This window comes from Saimiri boliviensis, chromosome 5, assembly GCF_048565385.1.
Source record: "Saimiri boliviensis isolate mSaiBol1 chromosome 5, mSaiBol1.pri, whole genome shotgun sequence".
NCBI classification, from domain to species: domain Eukaryota; kingdom Metazoa; phylum Chordata; class Mammalia; order Primates; family Cebidae; genus Saimiri; species Saimiri boliviensis.
The window spans coordinates 101614010-101633802 of NC_133453.1; the positions used below are offsets into that span (position 1 = coordinate 101614010).

At 39.4% G+C, this 19793-nt stretch overlaps 1 protein-coding gene across 2 annotated transcripts in view; it reads right to left on the reverse strand.

Moving 5' to 3' along the window:
• THSD7B (thrombospondin type 1 domain containing 7B) overlaps window positions 1-19793 on the reverse strand; it is a 1060674-nt gene that overhangs the window by 718586 nt on the left and 322295 nt on the right. For both annotated transcript variants that reach the window (XM_074399739.1, XM_010330508.3), the window contains exon 2: window positions 1856-2029. In XM_074399739.1, coding sequence (XP_074255840.1) covers window positions 1856-1994 — 139 coding nt within the window. In that variant the 5' untranslated portion in view covers window positions 1995-2029. The remainder of the gene's footprint in view (window positions 1-1855; window positions 2030-19793) is intronic.

Sequence of the window (19793 nt, forward strand, 5' to 3'; positions counted from 1 at the left end):
AAGTGCTGTTTCTTTCTTAACAAACCTAATTAATAACTATAAATATAATTATATGTGTATCTTGTGTGTGATTTATACACATAAATATGCATAAATTGTACTCACATGTACAAGGAAATTTTCTGAAAGATACAAAAGAGATTGGAAAGTGGGATACATCTGAGGTTTTGTTTGAATTCTGTACCTTTTAAATTTCTTTTATTTTTAAAATGTCAGTCATATACAAGTAATTTGCTTTAAAAGCAAAATCAAATGGGAAAAAAATTATATTATTACCTTTTTGAAGGTACTGTAAGGATGAAAACAAGTAATGAATACGAGGGGAAGTGACAGTAGTGACTCAAGTGTTCATTTTAAACAATGTGTTATGTATGATGAAAAGGATCTTCACTTCTGAAACTTAAGTTTGACAGTTACCAAAAAATTCATCCACTGTAGAGTTTGTTTTTATCATCTTGTTCCAATGACCTACTTTTAGAAAAGCACACCTATTTTAAAATTTGCTTCAAAATAAGCCCATTTTCTTAACACATCTCATTCATGTTTCAAATTTGCTACTTTCCATTTTAATCGTATTTTTTGAAAACTTTTGACAGTAGTCATAAAAATATGCATCTTTTGATTTGATAAAATGTTCGTCTTTTGTGATTAAAACAAAATAACCCCATTCCCAGAAAGGAAATACTGACTTTCAGGACTATTTCCAAAGCTTCTTAAAACTACTGTGAGGGGAAAAAATGCAAAGCAGTAATGAAGCATTGGAGCCCACAATTAAATTAATTTATAGGGGCTTGAATGCAATTAAATTTCTTCCAGACTGTATCTCTAATGGTGGTGGAATTTTTTTTTTTACTTAATATACTTTAAAGCATAATTAACTTTCATTTTTGTAAAATTATTTAAACATTACAAATATCACTTTTATACAGATTTCCATGCTGACACAATACATTTGAAGTCTATTTAATTTACAGATGATGAGACCAAAATGAAAACTCTTTGAGGACCATAGATCTTCTATAACATCACATTTTCCAATTCCAAGATATTAAGTATATAAGTTATCTATATTTGAAAGAATTAATTTTTGACAATGCAATAAATATTTTAAATGATCTGATTGTGAAACTTTAAGAAAATTAAAATCCAGTGCAAGGAAATGCATCAGTAATACAAAGCGCTAAGATGTTTAGGGTTCATAATTTAAGTTAATAAATTTTAGTCCTTGAAATTAAATTTAACAGATCTTTTTCACAGCCAAATTAAAGAAATATTTAGAGATGAACATAAGTTATATACCAGCCTCCAAACCTCAACTCGAATTATTCATATACAAGTATCATGCATGAGGTAACTAAGAATCTCAAAATACATTAACATGACTTTACAGTCACAAGTAATGAGCAAAGCTGTTAGGATAATTTTTCATGCTCTCAAACCTAGACATAGAAGATCTGTTCTGGAAAGTATTTAATAATAAATAGCTAACTAGTTTAAACCCTGAAAGAGACATGCAGAACTGGGCCAAAGTGTTCTTAGTTAAGAATATCAGCTATTCAGATGTCATTTTTGCTACAAATGTACTGCACACTGCTAAAATATTTGACAAAGGAGAAGTAGATGTAACTATGGAAATCATAACTTTGACAACAACATGAAAATTCAGAAGGATAACGAGCATCACGGATGGAGAAGACAATTATGCAAGGGCAAAAATCAAATACAAGCTGCAGAATTTTAAAAGAGAGTCTATTTTTCCTCCTATTTCCACTACTTTATAAATAAGAAGAAAGATGGAAAGAATATTACTCTTGTTAATGAAAATGGAACAAAGGAACAGCCAGGATATCCCTACCTGTTTTCCAGATGAACTGATTATCCTTTTTGCCTTCCAAATGATCTGCATGAGACAGTAAGAGAGAAAGCAATAGGAAAAGCTTCCTCATCCTCCTCCATACCCAGCAAGTGACTGTCAGGTTGCTCTTTGGAAACATGCTTCAGATTTTTCAGCCTCTTGACTTGCCTATTCCTAAAAGAGAAAAAGGAAAGTCGGGTAAGTTTCTTCTGTACAGAGATGATAAAAACTCACTTTGACTACCAGAACCTTTATTATGCTGGTATTACAAATTTTCCGTTACCATGAAGATAGTACATATAATATCAACCCTGTGGGAAAAGCTACAAAAAGCAAATTCACATTCTGTTCTTACCATGTTTTGTGTTATTTTTTGTAGTGAAGTGTATTCATGAATGAAATCTACTACTGGATGATAAAACTACTTATTTCCACAATTTTTATTTTATGCTTTTGGTTAAAATGTTCAATGTAAAGTAATAATAATATCCTGGATTCACTACATGATCAAAGTAGTTACTTGATTCCCGTAGTAACTCTAAAAAGAAAAGAAACAAAAGCCTGAGGTGGTTAATTCATATTTATGATTTTGCTAAGAGAATAAGTTTTAAAATAAGCTTTAAGCTTTCTTTATTATTAAAAGAAAGGAGTAAATATAAGTGATGTTAAATGTTAAATGCACACCTTTTATTTCTCTGAAATAAAATCAGGTAAGTTTCTTCTGCACAGAAAAATCAGGGAAGTTTCTTCTATACAGAAATGATAAAAACTCACTTTGACTGATAGAACATTTATTAGGATGGTATTGCAAATTTTCTATTGCCATGAAGATAGCCTTTATAATATTAACATTTGAAGATCAGCAGTTAATTAGCCAAGCTTTCAATCTTCACCCATTGAAGGCATCATCAATTCTATGGACTCTATCATCCCTCAGTCCGTTTATTTTATTCTTAAAAGCAGGGTTGGCAGATATCTTGTATATTCCCTCCCTTCTACTCAGGCAAATTCCTTGAGCAGTTCATGATTTGGAGAAAGAGATACACATACACAACAAAATCCAAAGCAGGGCAAGGGATGCTCTAACAATAGTATTAAGAAAGTGGGATGGAAAGATTGAAGACAAGGCAATCAGTTTCTCTGTGCTCAACGAAAAAGAAAGAACTTCACACAAGATGATATTTGAGAAGAGCCTAGGGAAACATAAGGACTTGAAGGAATCAGGAAGGTCATCTGAGGCAGAGAAAACAAGGCGTTGAAATGTGTTTTGTGTTTGGGGACTGGTGATTAGGCTGGTGGTTGCTGTGAAGGACACAAAGGGGAGGGAGGAATGGACTAAGATGAGATTTAAAACATAGGTTGGGGGCCAAATTTTAAAGAGCTGTGAATGGCATAGGAGGGATTTTGGCTTCATACTGTAAACAGTAACAATAAGAATCATAGCAGAGCAAATGACTTTTAAATAAATAGGATCTGTGTGCGTAATGGATTACTAGTAGACAATGGTAGACAAATTGAGGCCAGTTAGAAAATTAGTGAAATAGTAGTCCAAGCAAGTATTGGTGAATGAAAAGATCAAGGATAAGGACAGAATTCAGAAGTTATGCAAATTGCTTCTGGATTTATAGGATTTAGTTAACAATTGGATGTGCTATGTAAGAGGAAGAAGATGAAAAAGGGATAGAAAGACTGCAAACTTAGATGCCTGAACCAATGAGATCCCTTTACGAAGAACAGGAAACAGGAAGGGGGCACATTTGAAAACATGCTTTACTTTAAAATAGAATAGATTAAGTCTGATGAGGCTACCAGATATCCAGGTACAGTTTTCCAAAACATAGTAAGAAAATTGTACTGGAGTGAAGGAGATCTAAGATAACTTACCACAATACATGTATTATAAAAAAATAAAAAGAGAAAGGTACAGGAGGGTAAAAGAAGTGAACAGTAAAAAAAAATCTCAAGGGTAGAAGTTGTCACCCCTAAATATATACCCACACAATTACTACCGGTGGGCAGCAAATCTGACTATGAGTTTCCCAGTGGCCAAAGAAAAGAAATAGCTATTACAGGCTATGGTCTTTATGTGCATGGGATTAAATTACACCACCTGCCCACAGTTTTTGCTTTCTTTGTTTCCACCCAAGAAAAGACATTGCCCTGCTCCAAAGCACTGTTGGGATTTACACCAGGAGTCCTCATAAATACAGGTGGTGTGCTGGGCCATGTGCTGAACACATTACTTCATCAAATAAAACAGCAAGTTGTCTGTGGTGGAGTCTTGTGGCACTCCCGGAACATTCCAAGTGTACAGTGGCAAAGTGCAAATCAGTAAAAATGATTCTACAAGGAATCAAGCAATGAAGTTCTATTATACAGCTCTCTGACAGCCTGCCTTGATCCAGAGAGGAAGAGTAAGAAGCAACCAAAACTTTTCTTCAAATTTCTGCATTGCATACCCATGTTGAGAAGAGCAAAAGTGAAGTGCTCCAGCTGAAAGATGGTAAAGCTCAGTTGTTTGAGTGCTTTTTTTTTTTCTCCAAGAGTGGCCTGTTCGATGATTTCATGGAACTTCTGTGGCATTACTAGACACAATGCTAAAACCTCTGGCCTAGAGAACTGAATTGGCCACATTTCCTTAGAGCAAATGTCTAATCATCTGATTTGTTACAACTGAGCTTTTGCTAAAAATTAGGCAACATGGCTACTAAATTATAGTTTATTCTAAGGCCATTACTAGCTTATATATTTGTGTGAAACTGAACAAGGTAGTCCCCCTCCTCGAGTAAAAATATTTTTAAGTTAGTATACTATTACAAAATCTGAATTGTTCTGACCAAGAGTCCTTTTCCGGGACCCCAATGAACAGCAGCCCAGGCTGTTTGCACATATGGGCCCCTGGAGCCCACCTGAACATGTGAAGATCCACAGACGCACACATCACTATCAGGGAGCATACTCTGCACCCTCCCTCCCCCCAACCCCTCTCCAGGAGAGGAGACAGTGCCACAGTCAGAGCCACAGCTACTGCAGATCTGCACAGGAACCTCAGAGACCCCAGAGCCTGTTAGGGGACAGACTGCAGCCACAGACACATGTGTTTACCCATCAGTGCCTGCGCTCTGATTAGTGTACAAGTTTCAGGTGAGGGTTCATGAAAGAAGGAGCTCCCCATTCCAGCTAGAAGCCCTGGAATCTCAGCTCCTGCCCTGATGCTCCCAGGTAAGCTGGCATCTGTCTATGATATGAACTGTGGCCCATTAGATGATACATTTATACACACACACACACACTCTCTCTCTCTCTCTCTAGATAACAAATATTTCACACCTATAATGGTAAGTTCACATGCTTTAAGAAACAACACCACAAAGAATGGACTGGAAATTATATCATGATATTTTTAAAGTCTGCCTAAGTCTTTTGTCTCAATTGACTTTCACTCCCACTGCTACGGAACGGTGGACTGGAGCCAGACTATTATATTCTCCAGACACACATACACCACACCACACAAATGGGTAGTTAATACTGCATAATATAGATTTGATACAAAGGCTATAGTCTGAACATTTTTCAGAAGACATCATTGCCAATTACATATGCCATTGAGGCAGTTGAAAAAAAAAAACCTAAATATTGCCCTCATAAAAGAATATAACTTCCTGGTGAATCCTATAAAGCAAACCAGTTTAAAAATATACCCCTGGGAAAGCAAATAAGTGGCCTTCTATATATAATGATAGATCTAAGTCAGTGCCATGTCAGGGAGCTTTTGATAAAGATGATGACTGTGTTTGGCGGTGGATGTTCCCAAGCTATTATTTCCAAAGTTAATAAAGTAATAGCTAGCAGGATCCATTCTATTCAGAGACTATGTTTTTTCATGACATAAAATCACCAGGGTATACAAGATGACTTTGTCCATTCTCACTAATGGCCATTCAGCATATGTAAAAAACACATTCAGATCACTACAATGTAAACTAAAGAAAAGGAAGGCCAAAAGCATTTCTGCTCAAATCCAAAAGGCTGTAGGTGGGAAGCTAAAGAGACTGAAAGGATTATGAGTTCCAATGAGACAGCACATGAGCCAGAATGATTGGCCAAAGAGTTATACAGAAATATGGTGAATTTTGGCTGGCATGGTGGCTCATAATAAAGTGCTGGATTATAATCCCAGCACTTTGGGAGGCCAAGGCGGGCAGATCACAAGGTCAGGAGTTCAAGACCAGCCTGGCCAATATGGTGAAGCCCCGACTCTACTAAAAATACAAAAATTTGCTGGGCATGGTGGTGTGCACCTGTAATCCCAGCTACTAGGGAAGCTGAGGCAAGAGAATCACTTGAAACTGGGAGGTGCATTGTCAATATCAGACAGATTATCCAGATAGAAAATCAACAAGGATATCCAGGACCTGAATACAGACCTGGAACAAGCAAACCTAATAGACATTTACAGAACTCTCCACCCCAAATCCACAGAATATACATTCTTCTCAGCATCACATCACACCTACTCTAAAATTGACCACATAATTGGCAATAAATCACTCCTCAGCAAATGCAAAAGAACAGAAATCATAACAGACAGTCTCTCAGACCACAGTGCAATCGAGTTAGAACTCAGAATGCAGAAACTAACTCAGAACCACACAGCTTCATGGAAACTGAACAACTTGCTCTTGAATGTTGACTGGATAAAGAATGAAATGAAAGCAGAAATAAAAATGTTCTTCGAAACCAATGAGAACAAAGACACAACATACCAGAATCTCTGGGACACATTTAAAGCAGTCTCTAGAGGAAAATATATAGCAATGAGTGACCACATGAGAAGAAAGGAGAGATCTAAAATTGACACCGTATCATCAAAATTGAAAGAGCTAGAGGAGCAAGATCAAAAAACCCAAAACCTAGCAGACGACAGGAAATAACTAAGATCAGAGCAGAACTGAAGGAAATAGAGACACAAAAAACTCTTCAAAAAATCAATAAATCCAGGAGCTGGTTTTTTGAAAAGATCAACAAAATAGACAGACCACTAGCCAGATTAATAAAAAAGAAAAGAGAGAATAACCAAATTGATGCAATAAAAAACGATAAAGGGGATATCACCACAGATTCCACAGAAATCCAAACCATCATCAGAGATTATTACAAACAACTCTATGCACATAAACTAGTAAACCTGGAAAAAATGGATAAATTCCTGGACACCTGCATCCTCCCAAGCCTAAACCTGGAAGAAGCCAAAACCCTGAATAGACCAATAACATGGTCTGAAGTCGAGGCAGCAATAGAGAGCTTACCACCCAAAAAAAGCCCAGGTCCAGATGGGTTCACAGCTGAATTCTACCAGACATACAAAGAGGAGCTGATACCATTCCTTCTGAAACTATTCCAGACAATCCAAAAAGAGGGAATTCTTCCCAAATCATTTTACGAGACAAACATCATCCTGATACCAAAATCTCAGCTCACTGCAACCTCCTCCTCCCAGGTTGAAGCAATTCTCTTGCCTCAGCCTGCCGAGTAGTAGGGACTACAGGTTGCCACCACCATGCATGGCTAATTTTTGTATTTTTAGTAGAGACAGGGTTTCACCATTCTGGCAGGCTGGTGTCGAACTACTGGCCTTAGGTGATCCACCTGCCTTGGCCTCCCAATGTACTGGGATTACAGACATGAGCCAGCACAACCAGCACACCCAGCACAGAATGGAATTTGAACAGAGGTGTGTCCTACTTCACTGAACCACATTGCCTCTCCTCCTGAAATGCCTGGAATTTCCATTAAATTATCTTTAGAAAATATTGGGAGTCATTTTTGTATCCGTAACTTGAGAAGCCATGCAAGAGTTCGCCATAAACAAAATGAGAGAACAAGAAGCAATTAGAGATTCCACTCTTCTGTTTGTATAACACAAATGAAAAAAACAATGTTATAACTATGATTTTTAAAAGGCGTTATGCGGGAGACATGTGTTACCCAAGACGGCATGTATAATTTATATCATGAAGATCTTGAGTTTCCAAATCTTCTTATTTACTATATATCTTAGCATCTGAAATGTATTTGTTAGGTTAGCTCTAAACTGATGAATATTAAGAGAAATACAAAACAGTTTCTCCTTTCAGCCTCAGTTTTCTAATCATTCAAAGGCCATTGAAATTATAAAAAATGTGCCTCACATTCATAAGCATTTCATTTTCCCTTACATGTATTCTTATCATTGAAGCCCTTGAATATGTAAAAGGCACAACATTTAAAAAATAATATAAAGTAAAAATAGTTCCAATTTGCTTTCAGCCTGAAGAAACAGCAATGCATGGGAGAAAAAGAAACTGTGATTATACACATCTTCATAGCGCCATCTCATGGTAACTGGGGAGAGAAGACGGCTCAATAAAGATGGTCAGTCAATGGGCCAATGTCTGACTGTAATATTCTGCATTCCACTTTACCTTCCATAATGTTTTTACCATACATTGCTATATACGAGACACTGACCTAAACCCTTCATCTGATGCTCACCACAGCCCTACAAAGTAGTTATTCATATCATGCCCCATTTAGAGATGAGAAAACTGAGCCATGGTGCATCAAGCAACAAGCTGAAGTCACAACGGTAGTCAGTTCTTTGCAAGTGACCTCAATGATCTCCCACTGAAGGAAGAGAGACTAGGGTTGTAACTCACTATCAACACAAGCATTTTTTCGTGTCCCTGATAATGTAGATGCTTTATACCCCTATGTAGTTTCTCTATCTTGTACAAGGCAATTTATATCAGATAATTTCATTTAATCATCACAATGAGCAATTATTGCTACTTTTAGATGCAAAAGAGACTGATCTCTAAAGGATGTTAAATCAATATTCCAAGACCATCTCAGCAAACAAGTGTCAAAGCTGGGTCATGGAACAGTCCTGATGCTACAACCCATTCTGTTTACCACAACCCATTCTGTTTACATCATGCCTGTGAACACTGGTGGGTCACAACCTTGGAGCCTGAGGTTCCTCATCCACAAAATAAGGAGGACAGTCACCAATAACCCTTACGAGTGAAGGATGTTACAGAAGCATGGATGGAAGTGTATAGATGAGTGCACACTGAGAGCCCACTAAAGGGTTGTTATTATTACTATTGCAATTGTTTTCTTAAAAGTCAGAAAAACTCCACTCCAGAAATATTTAAGGAACAGATTGAATGCAATCTTGTCCTGCAGCAAAATAGTGAAAGATTATTTTTTTTCCACTTTCCAATCTTGTGACTTTGTGCCATACTTCCGAAGGGCTAAAAGTACTCTGTATCAAGAACTCCATTAAAGATTCACACTGACCCTGCAAAGGAGAAAACAGGTATTATCATCTCTATTTTATGAAAGAATAACCTCTGGCCTTGCAATGACATGATGTTTAGTAACTTGTTCCAGCCTTTGAACCACCAGCCTCTTCCTCTCTGCACCTCACTCTGCAGACCTCAGCATGACACTCTGCAGGTAGCTGAAAATCCTAAATGTTGTGAAAGGTAAGAATGTGGCATAGGACTACATACCATAAAAGTATATAATCACATGATTTTTGGTTTGCTATATTAATAATTGCAATAGCTTGGAGTCATGTATTGAAGCCACACCAAATTTTGTAAGAAGTCCTCATAAATATTTTTCCTATCTCTTAACGAACGTTTGCCACAGGACATAACAGATAAAAAGGGGGTGTTGAAAAAGGTTTTCTGAAACCTTCAAAAACATAACTCGGTGACAGACATTGCTATATTCTCCGTTTCTTCTAGAACTACTATTTCTTTAAGGTGTCCACTTGTCAAGAAAGGAAGGAAGGGAGGGAGGAGAGAGAGGAAAGATATAAAGAGAGGAAGGGAGGGGAGGGGAGGGAAGAGAAGGGAAGGGGAGAGAAGGGGAGGAAAAGAGGAAAGGGAAGGGAAAGGAAGGGGGAAGGGGGAGGGGAGAGGAGAGGAGGAGGGAGGGGAGAGGAAGGGGGAGGGGGAGGGGGAGGCGGAGGGGAGGGAGGGGAGGGGAGAGAAAGAAAGGGAAGGAAATGAAAGAAAAAAGAGAAAAAGAAAGAAAAGAAAGAGAGAAAGAAAGAAAAAGAAAGAAAGAAAGAAGGAAAGAAAGAAAGGAAAGAAAGAAAAAAGAACGAAAGAAAGGCAAGAAATAAGAAAGGAGGGAGAGAGGGAGGTAAGAGAGAAAGAAGAAGAGGAAAGAGGAGAGGTCACATTCTCAGATTCCCATGTAGCTAGGGCAGCCACATGACTCAGTTCTGGCCAATGATTCGGAGGCAGAAGTATCAAGGGTATGGAGATTTCCCTTATCCAGTAAAAATATAAAGTCCCCCCACACCTCACCCCAAACAAGTATGGCCTTTTGCCATTTATCTCATTCCCATAGAGGAGAAATGAAACACCTGGAAGCACCAGAGCCTGCTTGAAGCCATGGGGACAAATGCCACCGAAGATGAAGTGGGGATACAGAGGAAACCTGAGGCTCAGACGCCATCACAGAGCTGAAGCAACCCTCTGAATTGTCAGCCTCTGGACTTTCTGTTTTGTGAGCAAACAAACCACTTTATATAAGCCATGTTTTTGCGTGCCTTCTGGCATATGAGCTGTAAGTCCCACGGTATCATGTCACTAGATACAGTAAGTCTATTTATAAACATCTGTGTATGTTGATGTATGTTGTATGAGTGTGCCTCTAACATCCTGCTGAACCTGAACATAGAAGTAGCCAATATGGGGAATAAACGAACCTCACCTTCTTAGAAACAGGACTAATACATGAGAAGTAGAGTAACTGCATCTGTTGTCAGTTTTCATGTGTCATTCCAGTGAAGGAAGGGGCACTTCATTTATGATGGCAATTGCGGAGAAGGAAGTTCTGTGAGTGGATTTGTTCTCACTGGGGGCTCTGATGCAGGTTATACCAAGAAAAACAGTAATTATTCTGGTAAGCTGCCTCAGATTCCCCAATGAAAATGAATCTGTTCATACAGACAGAGAGCTAAGTAAGAATTTATTTTTGCAGCTTCCTTCTATGCAGTTGCCAAGCCCTACCTGATTCTAAAGGTATCATGGATACATTCTTGTAATTTCAGATCCACCTTGTCATCATTTCATGGAAAATCATCCTCTGATTACCTCATGGGATCATCTCCTTATCACCCCCCTAGCATTTCTGGTTGTTGCTCAAAGTTTCCCCTACTCCCTTTTTCTTCTTCACTTTCTTCCTTTGGGACAGAGACATCAAAATCTCCTCAATTTGTTTCATTTCTCCCTGGCTATTTCTTTTCAGCCTCCATTTCTCTATGTCTTTTTCATTTTAACCTCTAGATTGGTGTGGCTCTGACTGTCCTCAGACTCCTGCTTTCTACCTTTGCTCACTCTCCAGGTGATCTGACTTAGTCCCACGATTTTAAACTCCATTCTTTATTATTTCTGTTTCTCTCTATCCATTCCCCTATCTTTAATCCTGACTTCTCCCAGAACTCACACACCTTTCCACTGAACGTCTGCACTTGGTTAGATACACACATGTAACATACAAAATGGAGCTTGATTCCCCTGCAGAGCCCAAAGCCCAGGTCTCCCCGACAGCATCACACTTCACCAGATCAGAAGCCCAGGAGTCACCCTGAAATCCTTCTTTCTCACATCTAAAAAATCAATTCATCAGCAAATCTGGTTGACAGCACCTGGACAATCTATCCAGGTATCAAGCCGCTATCCTCTCGGTGCAAGACACCACTTCTCACCAAAGCTACTCTAACAGCCTCCGACCTGGCTTTTCGGCTTCCACCCTTGGCTTCCTTCTATGCATTCCTCACAGAAAATCCAGAGTAATCTTTAAGAAAGAAAAAATATACTTTCTTCTGCAAAATCCGCTAGTGGCTTGCAATCAAAGGATTAAAAACTCCAAAGACTCTGCTGGTTGAACTTTGCCTCCTCCTTCCTTAGCAGCCTCCATTCACTCCTGTGCCCCAGACACGCTGGCCTCTTTCTTGTTCTTCAAGCGTGCACCTTCTTAAGGTCCTTGCACTGCCATTCCTTCCTATTCGCATGACTTGCTTCCTCACTTCCTTGTGCACCAAAGGCCTTCCCAGACCACCGTCTCTTCAGCACAGCTGAGATGACTCTGCCCCTAGATATTTGTTTACTTGTTTGTTGCTTGTTTGTAACACTTAGAACAGCTCAATAACTGATAATTTCGTGTACTTAAGATTGGTATATTGGTTTATGTTCGTGTTCTTTAGTAGTATCTAAGTACTTTACCTTGTTCACTGTCATATGTCCAGTTCCTAGTATATTGCCTGGGAAACAGATGCTCAACAAAGATTTGCTAAATAGATCCATGGACTATTGAGTCAACTTTTAAATAATTTTTTTAAGGTAAGTGTTCTTAAAGTCCTGGACCATAACTTGAGTGAAGAAGCTTTAGCACGCAATGGGAGAAATATGGATAGAAAAACCCATCTACTGAAAAATTAGGCTATTTTAAAACATTTTAAAGAAATTATTTCTAAAATACCAACATTTGGAAGGTATGCATACATACAAACACACAGGTAATGAGATCTTACCCAACACACAGGACTATCTGCTGCCACCTAAGATACAATCACAGATGCTGACACTCATTGTTAAAAGAATCACATTTCCAAGTGTCTTAGATGAACAAATTATTGTTTACATTTTTAAAGCACAGAATGGCTCCCAAATGCAAAGTATGATGACTCTTGCGGGAAAGAAATGAGATTATGAAATCAAGAAAAACAAACTTTAAGAGAATCATTTCTACAAGGTATGAATTTTTAACTTCTTTTTTTTTTTTTTTTCTTTTTTTTTTTTTTTTATTGCATTTTAGGTTTTGGGGTACATGTGATGAACATGCAAGATTGTTGCATAGGTACACACATGGCAGTGTGCTTTCTGCCTTCCGTCCCCTCACCTGTATCTGTCATTTCTCCCCATGCTATCTCTTCCCACCTCCCCACCCCCCACCCCTCCCCCATTTCCCCCCAACAGACCCCAGTGTGTAGTGCTCCCCTCCCTGTGTCCATGTGTTCTCATTGTTCAACACCCGCCTATGAGCGAGAATATACGGTGTTTGATTTTCTGCTCTTGTGTCAGTTTGCTGAGAATGATGGTTTCCAGGTTCATCCATGTCCCTATAAAGGACGTGAACTCATCGTTTTTGATGGCTGCATAATATTCCATGGTGTATATGTACCACATTTTCCCTATCCAGTCTATCATCGTTGGGCATTTGGGTTGGTTCCAGGTCTTTGCTATTGTAAACAGTGCTGCAATGAACATTCGTGTGCACGTGTCCTTGTAGTAGAATGATTTATAATCCTTTGGATATATACCCAGTAATGGAATTGCTGGGTCAAATGGGATTTCTATTTTTAGGTCCTTGAGGAATCGCCACACTGTCTTCCACAATGGTTGAATTAATTTACATTCCCACCAACAGTGTAAAAGTGTTCCTATTTCTCCACATCCTCTCCAGCATCTGTTGTTTCCCGATTTTTTAATGATCGCCATTCTAACTGGTGTGAGATGGTATCTCAATGTGGTTTTGATTTGCATTTCTCTGATGACCAGTGATGATGAGCATTTTTTCATATGTTTGTTGGCCTCCTGTATGTCTTCTTTTGTAAAGTATCTGTTCATATCCTTTGCCCATTTTTGAATGGGCTTGTTTGTTTTTTTCTTGTAGATCTGCTTTAGTTCTTTGTAAATTCTGGATATCAGCCCCTTGTCAGATGGGTAGACTGCAAAAATTTTTTCCCATTCTGTTGGTTGCCAATTCACTCTACTGACTGTTTCTTTTGCCGTGCAGAAGCTGTGGAGTTTGATTAGGTCCCATTTGTCTATTTTGGCTTTTGTTGCCATTGCTTTTGGCGTTTTGGTCATGAAGTCCTTGCCTACACCTATGTCCTGAATGGTTTTGCCTAGATTTTCTTCTAAGGTTTTTATGGTATTAGGTCTGATGTTTAAGTCTTTAATCCATCTGGAGTTAATTTTGGTGTAAGGTGTCAGGAAGGGGTCCTGTTTCTGCTTTCTGCACATGGCTAGCCAGTTTTCCCAACACCATTTATTAAACAGGGAGTCCTTTCCCCATTGCTTGTTTTTGTCAGGTTTGTCGAAGATCAGATGGTTGTGGGTATGTTGTATTTCCTGTGAGGCCTCTGTTCTGTTCCATTGGTCTATATCTCTGTTTTGGTACCAGTACCATGCTGTTTTGATTACTGTAGCCTTGTAGTATAGTTTGAAGTCCGGTAGTGTGATGCCTCCCGCTTTGTTCTTTTTGCTTAGAATTGACTTGGCTATGCGGGCTCTCTTTTGGTTCCATATGAAGTTTAAGGTGTTTTTTTCCAGTTCTGTGAAGAAGGTCATTGGTAGCTTGATGGGAATAGCGTTGAATCTGTAAATTACTTTGGGCAGTATGGCCATTTTCACGATGTTGATTCTTCCTAACCATGAACATGGAATGTTTCTCCATCTGTTTGTATCCTCTCTTATTTCGTTGAGCAATGGCTTGTAGTTCTCCTTGAAGAGGTCCTTTACATTCCTTGTTAGTTGTATTCCTAGGTACTTTATTCTCTTTGTAGCAATTGTGAATGGCAGTTCGTTCTTGATTTGGCTCTCTTGAAGTCTATTACTGGTGTATAGGAATGCTTGTGATTTTTGCACGTTGATTTTGTATCCTGAGACTTTGCTGAAGTTGTTTATCAGTTTCAGGAGATTTTGGGCTGAGATGATGGGGTCTTCCAGATATACAATCATGTCATCTGCAAATAGAGACAATTTGATTTCCTCCTTTCCAATTTGGATACCCTTTATTTCTTTTTCTTGCCTGATTGCTCTGGCTAGAACTTCCAGTACTATATTGAATAGGAGTGGTGAGAGAGGGCATCCTTGTCTAGTGCCAGATTTCAAAAGGAATGCTTCCAGTTTTTGCCCATTCAGTATGATATTGGCTGTTGGTTTGTCGTAAATAGCTTTTATTGTTTTGAGATACGTTCCGTCAATACCTAGTTTATTGAGGGTTTTTAGCATAAAGGGTTGTTGAATTTTGTCAAAAGCCTTCTCTGCATCAATCGAGATAATCATGTGGTTTTTGTCTTTGGTTCTGTTTATGTGGTGAATTACGTTTATGGACTTGCGTATGTTGAACCAGCCTTGCATCCCCGGGATGAATCCTACTTGATCATGGTGGATGAGCTTTTTGATATGCTGTTGCAATCGGTTTGCCAGTATTTTATTGAAGATTTTTGCATCTATGTTCATCATGGATATTGGCCTGAAATTTTCTTTTCTTGTTGAGTCTCTGCCGGGTTTTGGTATCAGGATGATGTTTGTCTCGTAAAATGATTTGGGAAGGATTCCCTCTTTTTGGATTGTCTGGAATAGTTTCAGAAGGAATGGTATCAGCTCCTCCTTGTATGTCTGGTAGAATTCAGCTGTGAACCCATCTGGACCTGGGCTTTTTTTGGGTGGTAGGCTCTTTATTGCTGCCTCGACTTCAGACCATGTTATTGGTCTATTCAGGGTTTCGGCTTCTTCCAGGTTTAGGCTTGGGAGGTTGCAGGTGTCCAGGAATTTATCCATTTCTTCCAGGTTTACTAGTTTATGTGCATAGAGTTGTTTGTAATAATCTCTGATGATGGTTTGGATTTCTGTGGAATCTGTGGTGATATCCCCTTTATCGTTTTTTATTGCATCAATTTGGTTATTCTCCCTTTTCTTTTTTATTAATCTGGCTAGTGGTCTGTCTATTTTGTTGATCTTTTCAAAAAACCAGCTCCTGGATTTATTGATTTTTTGAAGAGTTTTTTGTGTCTCTATTTCCTTCAGTTCTGCTCTGATCTTAGTTATTTCCTGTCTTCTGCTAGGTTTTGAGTTTTTTTGATCTTGCTCCTCTAGCTCTTTCAATTTTGATGATAGGGTGTCAATTTTAGATCTCTCCTTTCTTCTCATGTGGGCACTCATTGCTATATATTTTCCTCTAGAGACTGCTTTAAATGTGTCCCAGAGATTCTGGTATGTTGTGTCTTCGTTCTCATTGGTTTCGAAGAACATCTTTATTTCTGCCTTCATTTCATTGTTTATCCAGTCAACATTCAAGAGCAAGTTGTTCAGTTTCCATGAAGCTGTGCGGTTCTGAGTTAGTTTCTGCATTCTGAGTTCTAACTCGATTGCACTGTGGTCTGAGAGACTGTTTGTTATGATTTCTGTTCTTTTGCATTTGCTGAGGAGTGATTTATTGCCAATTATGTGGTCAATTTTAGAGTAGGTGTGATGTGGTGCTGAGAAGAATGTATATTCTGTGGATTTGGGGTGGAGAGTTCTGTAAATGTCTATTAGGTTTGCTCGTTCCAGGTCTGTGTTCAGGTCCTGGATATCCTTGTTGATTTTCTGTCTGGTTGATCTGTCTAATATTGACAATGGGGTGTTAAAGTCTCCCACTATTATTGTGTGGGAGTCTAAGTCTCTTTGTAAGTCATTAAGAACTTGCCTTATGTATCTGGGTGCTCCTGTATTGGGTGCATATATATTTAGGATCGTTAGCTCTTCTTGTTGCAGTGATCCTTTTACCATTATGTAATGTCCTTCTTTGTCTCTTTTGATCTTTGTTGCTTTAAAGTCTATTTTATCAGAGATGAGAATTGCAACTCCTGCCTTTTTTTGCTCTCCATTTGCTTGGTAGATCTTCCTCCATCCCTTTATTTTGAGCCTTTGTGTATCCTTGCATGTAAGATGGGTTTCCTGGATACAGCACACTGATGGGTTTTGGCTTTTTATCCAATTTGCCAGTCTGTGTGTTTTGATTGGGGCATTTAGTCCATTGACATTTAGGGATAGTATTGTTATGTGTGAATTTGATGCTGTCATTTTGATGCTACCTGGCTGTTTTGTTGGTTAGTTGATGCAGATTCTTGATTGTGTTGCTGCTTTTTTACCATTTGGTGTGTTTTTGGAGTGGCTGGTACTGGTTGTTCCTTTATATGTGTAGAGCCTCTTTCAGGAGTTCTTGTAGAGCAGGTTTGGTGGTGATGAAATCTCTGAGTGCTTGCTTGTTCACAAAGGATTTTATTTTTCCTTCACTTATGAAGCTGAGTTTGGCTGGATAGGAGATTCTGGGTTGAAAGTTCTTTTCTTTAAGGATGTTGAATATTGGCCCCCAGTCTCTTCTGGCTTGTAGGGTTTCTGCTGAGAGATCTGCTGTGAGTCTAATGGGCTTCCCTTTGTGGGTAACCCGACCTTTCTCTCTGGCTGCCCTTAGAATTTTCTCTTTCATTTCAACCCTGGTGAATCTGACGATTATGTGCCTTGGGGTTGCTCTTCTTGAGGAATATCTCTGTGGTGTTCTCTGTATTTCCTGGATTTGAATATTGATCTGCCTTGCTAGGTTGGGGAAGTTTTCCTGGATAATATCCTGAAGAGTATTTTCCAGCTTGGATTCATTCTCTTCATCACATTCAGGTACACCTATCAGACGTAGATTAGGTCTTTTCACATAGTCCCACATTTCTTGAAGATTTTGTTCATTCCTTTTTGCGCTTTTTTCTCTGTTCTTGCCTTCTCTTTTTATTTCATTGAGTTGGTCTTCGACCTCTGATATCCTTTCTTCTGCTTGGTCAATTCGGCTGTTGAAGCTTGTGCATGCTTCACGAAGTTCTCGTGTTGCGTTTTTCAGCTCCATCAATTCACTTATTCTCCTCTCTATGCTGTCCATTCTCGTCAGCAGTTCGTCCAATCTTTTTTCAAGGTTCCTATTTTCTTTGCGATGGGTTAGAACATGTTCTTTTAGCTCATTGTAGTTTCTTACTACCCATCTTCTGAAGTCTGATTCTGTCATTTCATCACCCTCCTTCTCCATCCGGTCTGGTTCCCTTGCTGGTGAGGAGTTGTGATCACTTTTAGGAGGAGAGGTGTTCTGGTTTCGGGAGTTTTCATCCTTTTTACGCTGGTTTCTACCCATTTTTGTGGGTTTATCCACCTGTTGTCTGTCTCTGTCCCAGGGAGTTGGAGCTTTATGAGTTTCCGTTGCACTACTGCCTTTTTTGATTTTTTTTTTTTTCAGGTCGGACCCGCCCAGCTAGCAGCACGCCTAGCCTCTGCCTGCCCGCAGGGGCTTTGCTGAGCTGCTGTGGGCTCCGCCCAGCTGCCCTGAGCTCTTCCCTGTAGTCCTTTTTATATGGGCGTAGTTAGAACTGTCTGGGCAATGGTGGCCCCGCCTCTGTCATGGCGGACTCTCTCTGTTGTGGCAGGTTGCCTCGGCAACGGCGGGTTGCCTCGGCAACGGCAGCCTGCCTCCGTAGCGGTGGAGAGTCTCAGTAATGGCGGAAGCCCCTCCCCCACGGAGCCGGACCGTCCCGGTTCAGCTGTGCTTGGTTTGGAGGGCTCAACCCAGAGGGTTTCCAATTACTGTTTTTGTTTTCGTTGTTGTTGGGGGTGGAGGGGTGGGACCAACCGAGCCTGATCACCTGGCTCCCTGACTCAGAGTCTTTTCTTTTAAGTTGAACGACCCCGCGTTCCGGTCGCTTGTTGAAAAGGCGCCGGGATCTCCCGTGCTGCGACTCACGGAGTCGGCTCGAACCGCGGCGCCGGCTCCTGGCGGATTTTTTGCCTAGGAATCTCCTGGCCTGACTCGCTATTTCAAATGAATGGGCTATTCTGCCGTCTCAGGGCTCTGCTCGCCAGCTAAGAGGGCTCCCAGACCAGTGGCTTTTGTACGGAGAACCGCAGCAACAGGGAGTGGTCACAGCAGCCGTGCGGGCGGAATCAGCCCCGCGGGGGCCAAAACAGCCGCACCGGCTGGGACTGCGACGCTGGCGACCCCTCTGCCTGGGTATCTCCTGGTCTGTGGGCAATAAGAGTTCGTCTGGAAATGCGGCGTCCACTCACCCTCTGCACTTTCACTGGGAGCTGAAGTCCTGAGCTGTTCTTAGGCGGCCATCTTGAAAGTCCCCCTTAACTTCTTATAGTAGGACTGTCTTTACATTATTATTCAACAACAACTGTTATCACTAATTAATACTGCTGTGCTTCAATAAAAGATGTTATCAGGTTCCAAATCCTCGCATTTAAAGTGGAAAAACCTTTGGTTAAAACGTGTATTTGACATTTTTACTTTAGCGGCTACTATAATTTGTTTAGTTTACATACAAATGGAAATTAATTGAGAACAGCAGGTTATCTCTTAAATAGCATTTACATTAAGTTTTACACAGAGAAAAGGTAAATTTTATAACTTTAGGAATGTCTGTTGGTTTAAGTCTCTGAATTACCTGTTTTGTGCTTGGTAGTTAATTTAGCAGTTTGCAACTCTATGGTAAATAGCTTTAAAATTCCTCCTACTTTATAAATGCATTATGAATATCCCACTCCACCACCCCTAAAAGATCAGAACAGAAGTTATAAATTGCCTATACTTTAAATCCTCAAGTGGAGAACTTTTTTTTACAAATTAGGAAAAAACAGAAGTTCAATCATTTAATAGAAATAATGTCAAAAAACACAAGCTAGTCACTAAAGAAAAAATGAAATCTATATAATCTGTTGTTTGGAGGAATTCAGGTTGATTATAAAAAGAAAATATGTTCCATTTGAAAACTTTACCTTCTAGAAAGTGTAATAAAATTGATACAATTACCTTCTGTAGATATTTTAAGAAATAAAATAGATACCTGAGGGAGTCAGTCTATAGTCCATTCTGCTGAAGGTACAAGAAAGAATTTGATAACCTCTTTTCACAAAACTTATATACACACACACATACACACATATACATGAATGATGTTGAGAAAGAGAGATTTTATACAGGCTGACACTTAACAGTTACTCTAAGGAGCTTTATAAGAATCCAAGATAACCAGAATGTGTGAACAAGAAAGCATCCTCTT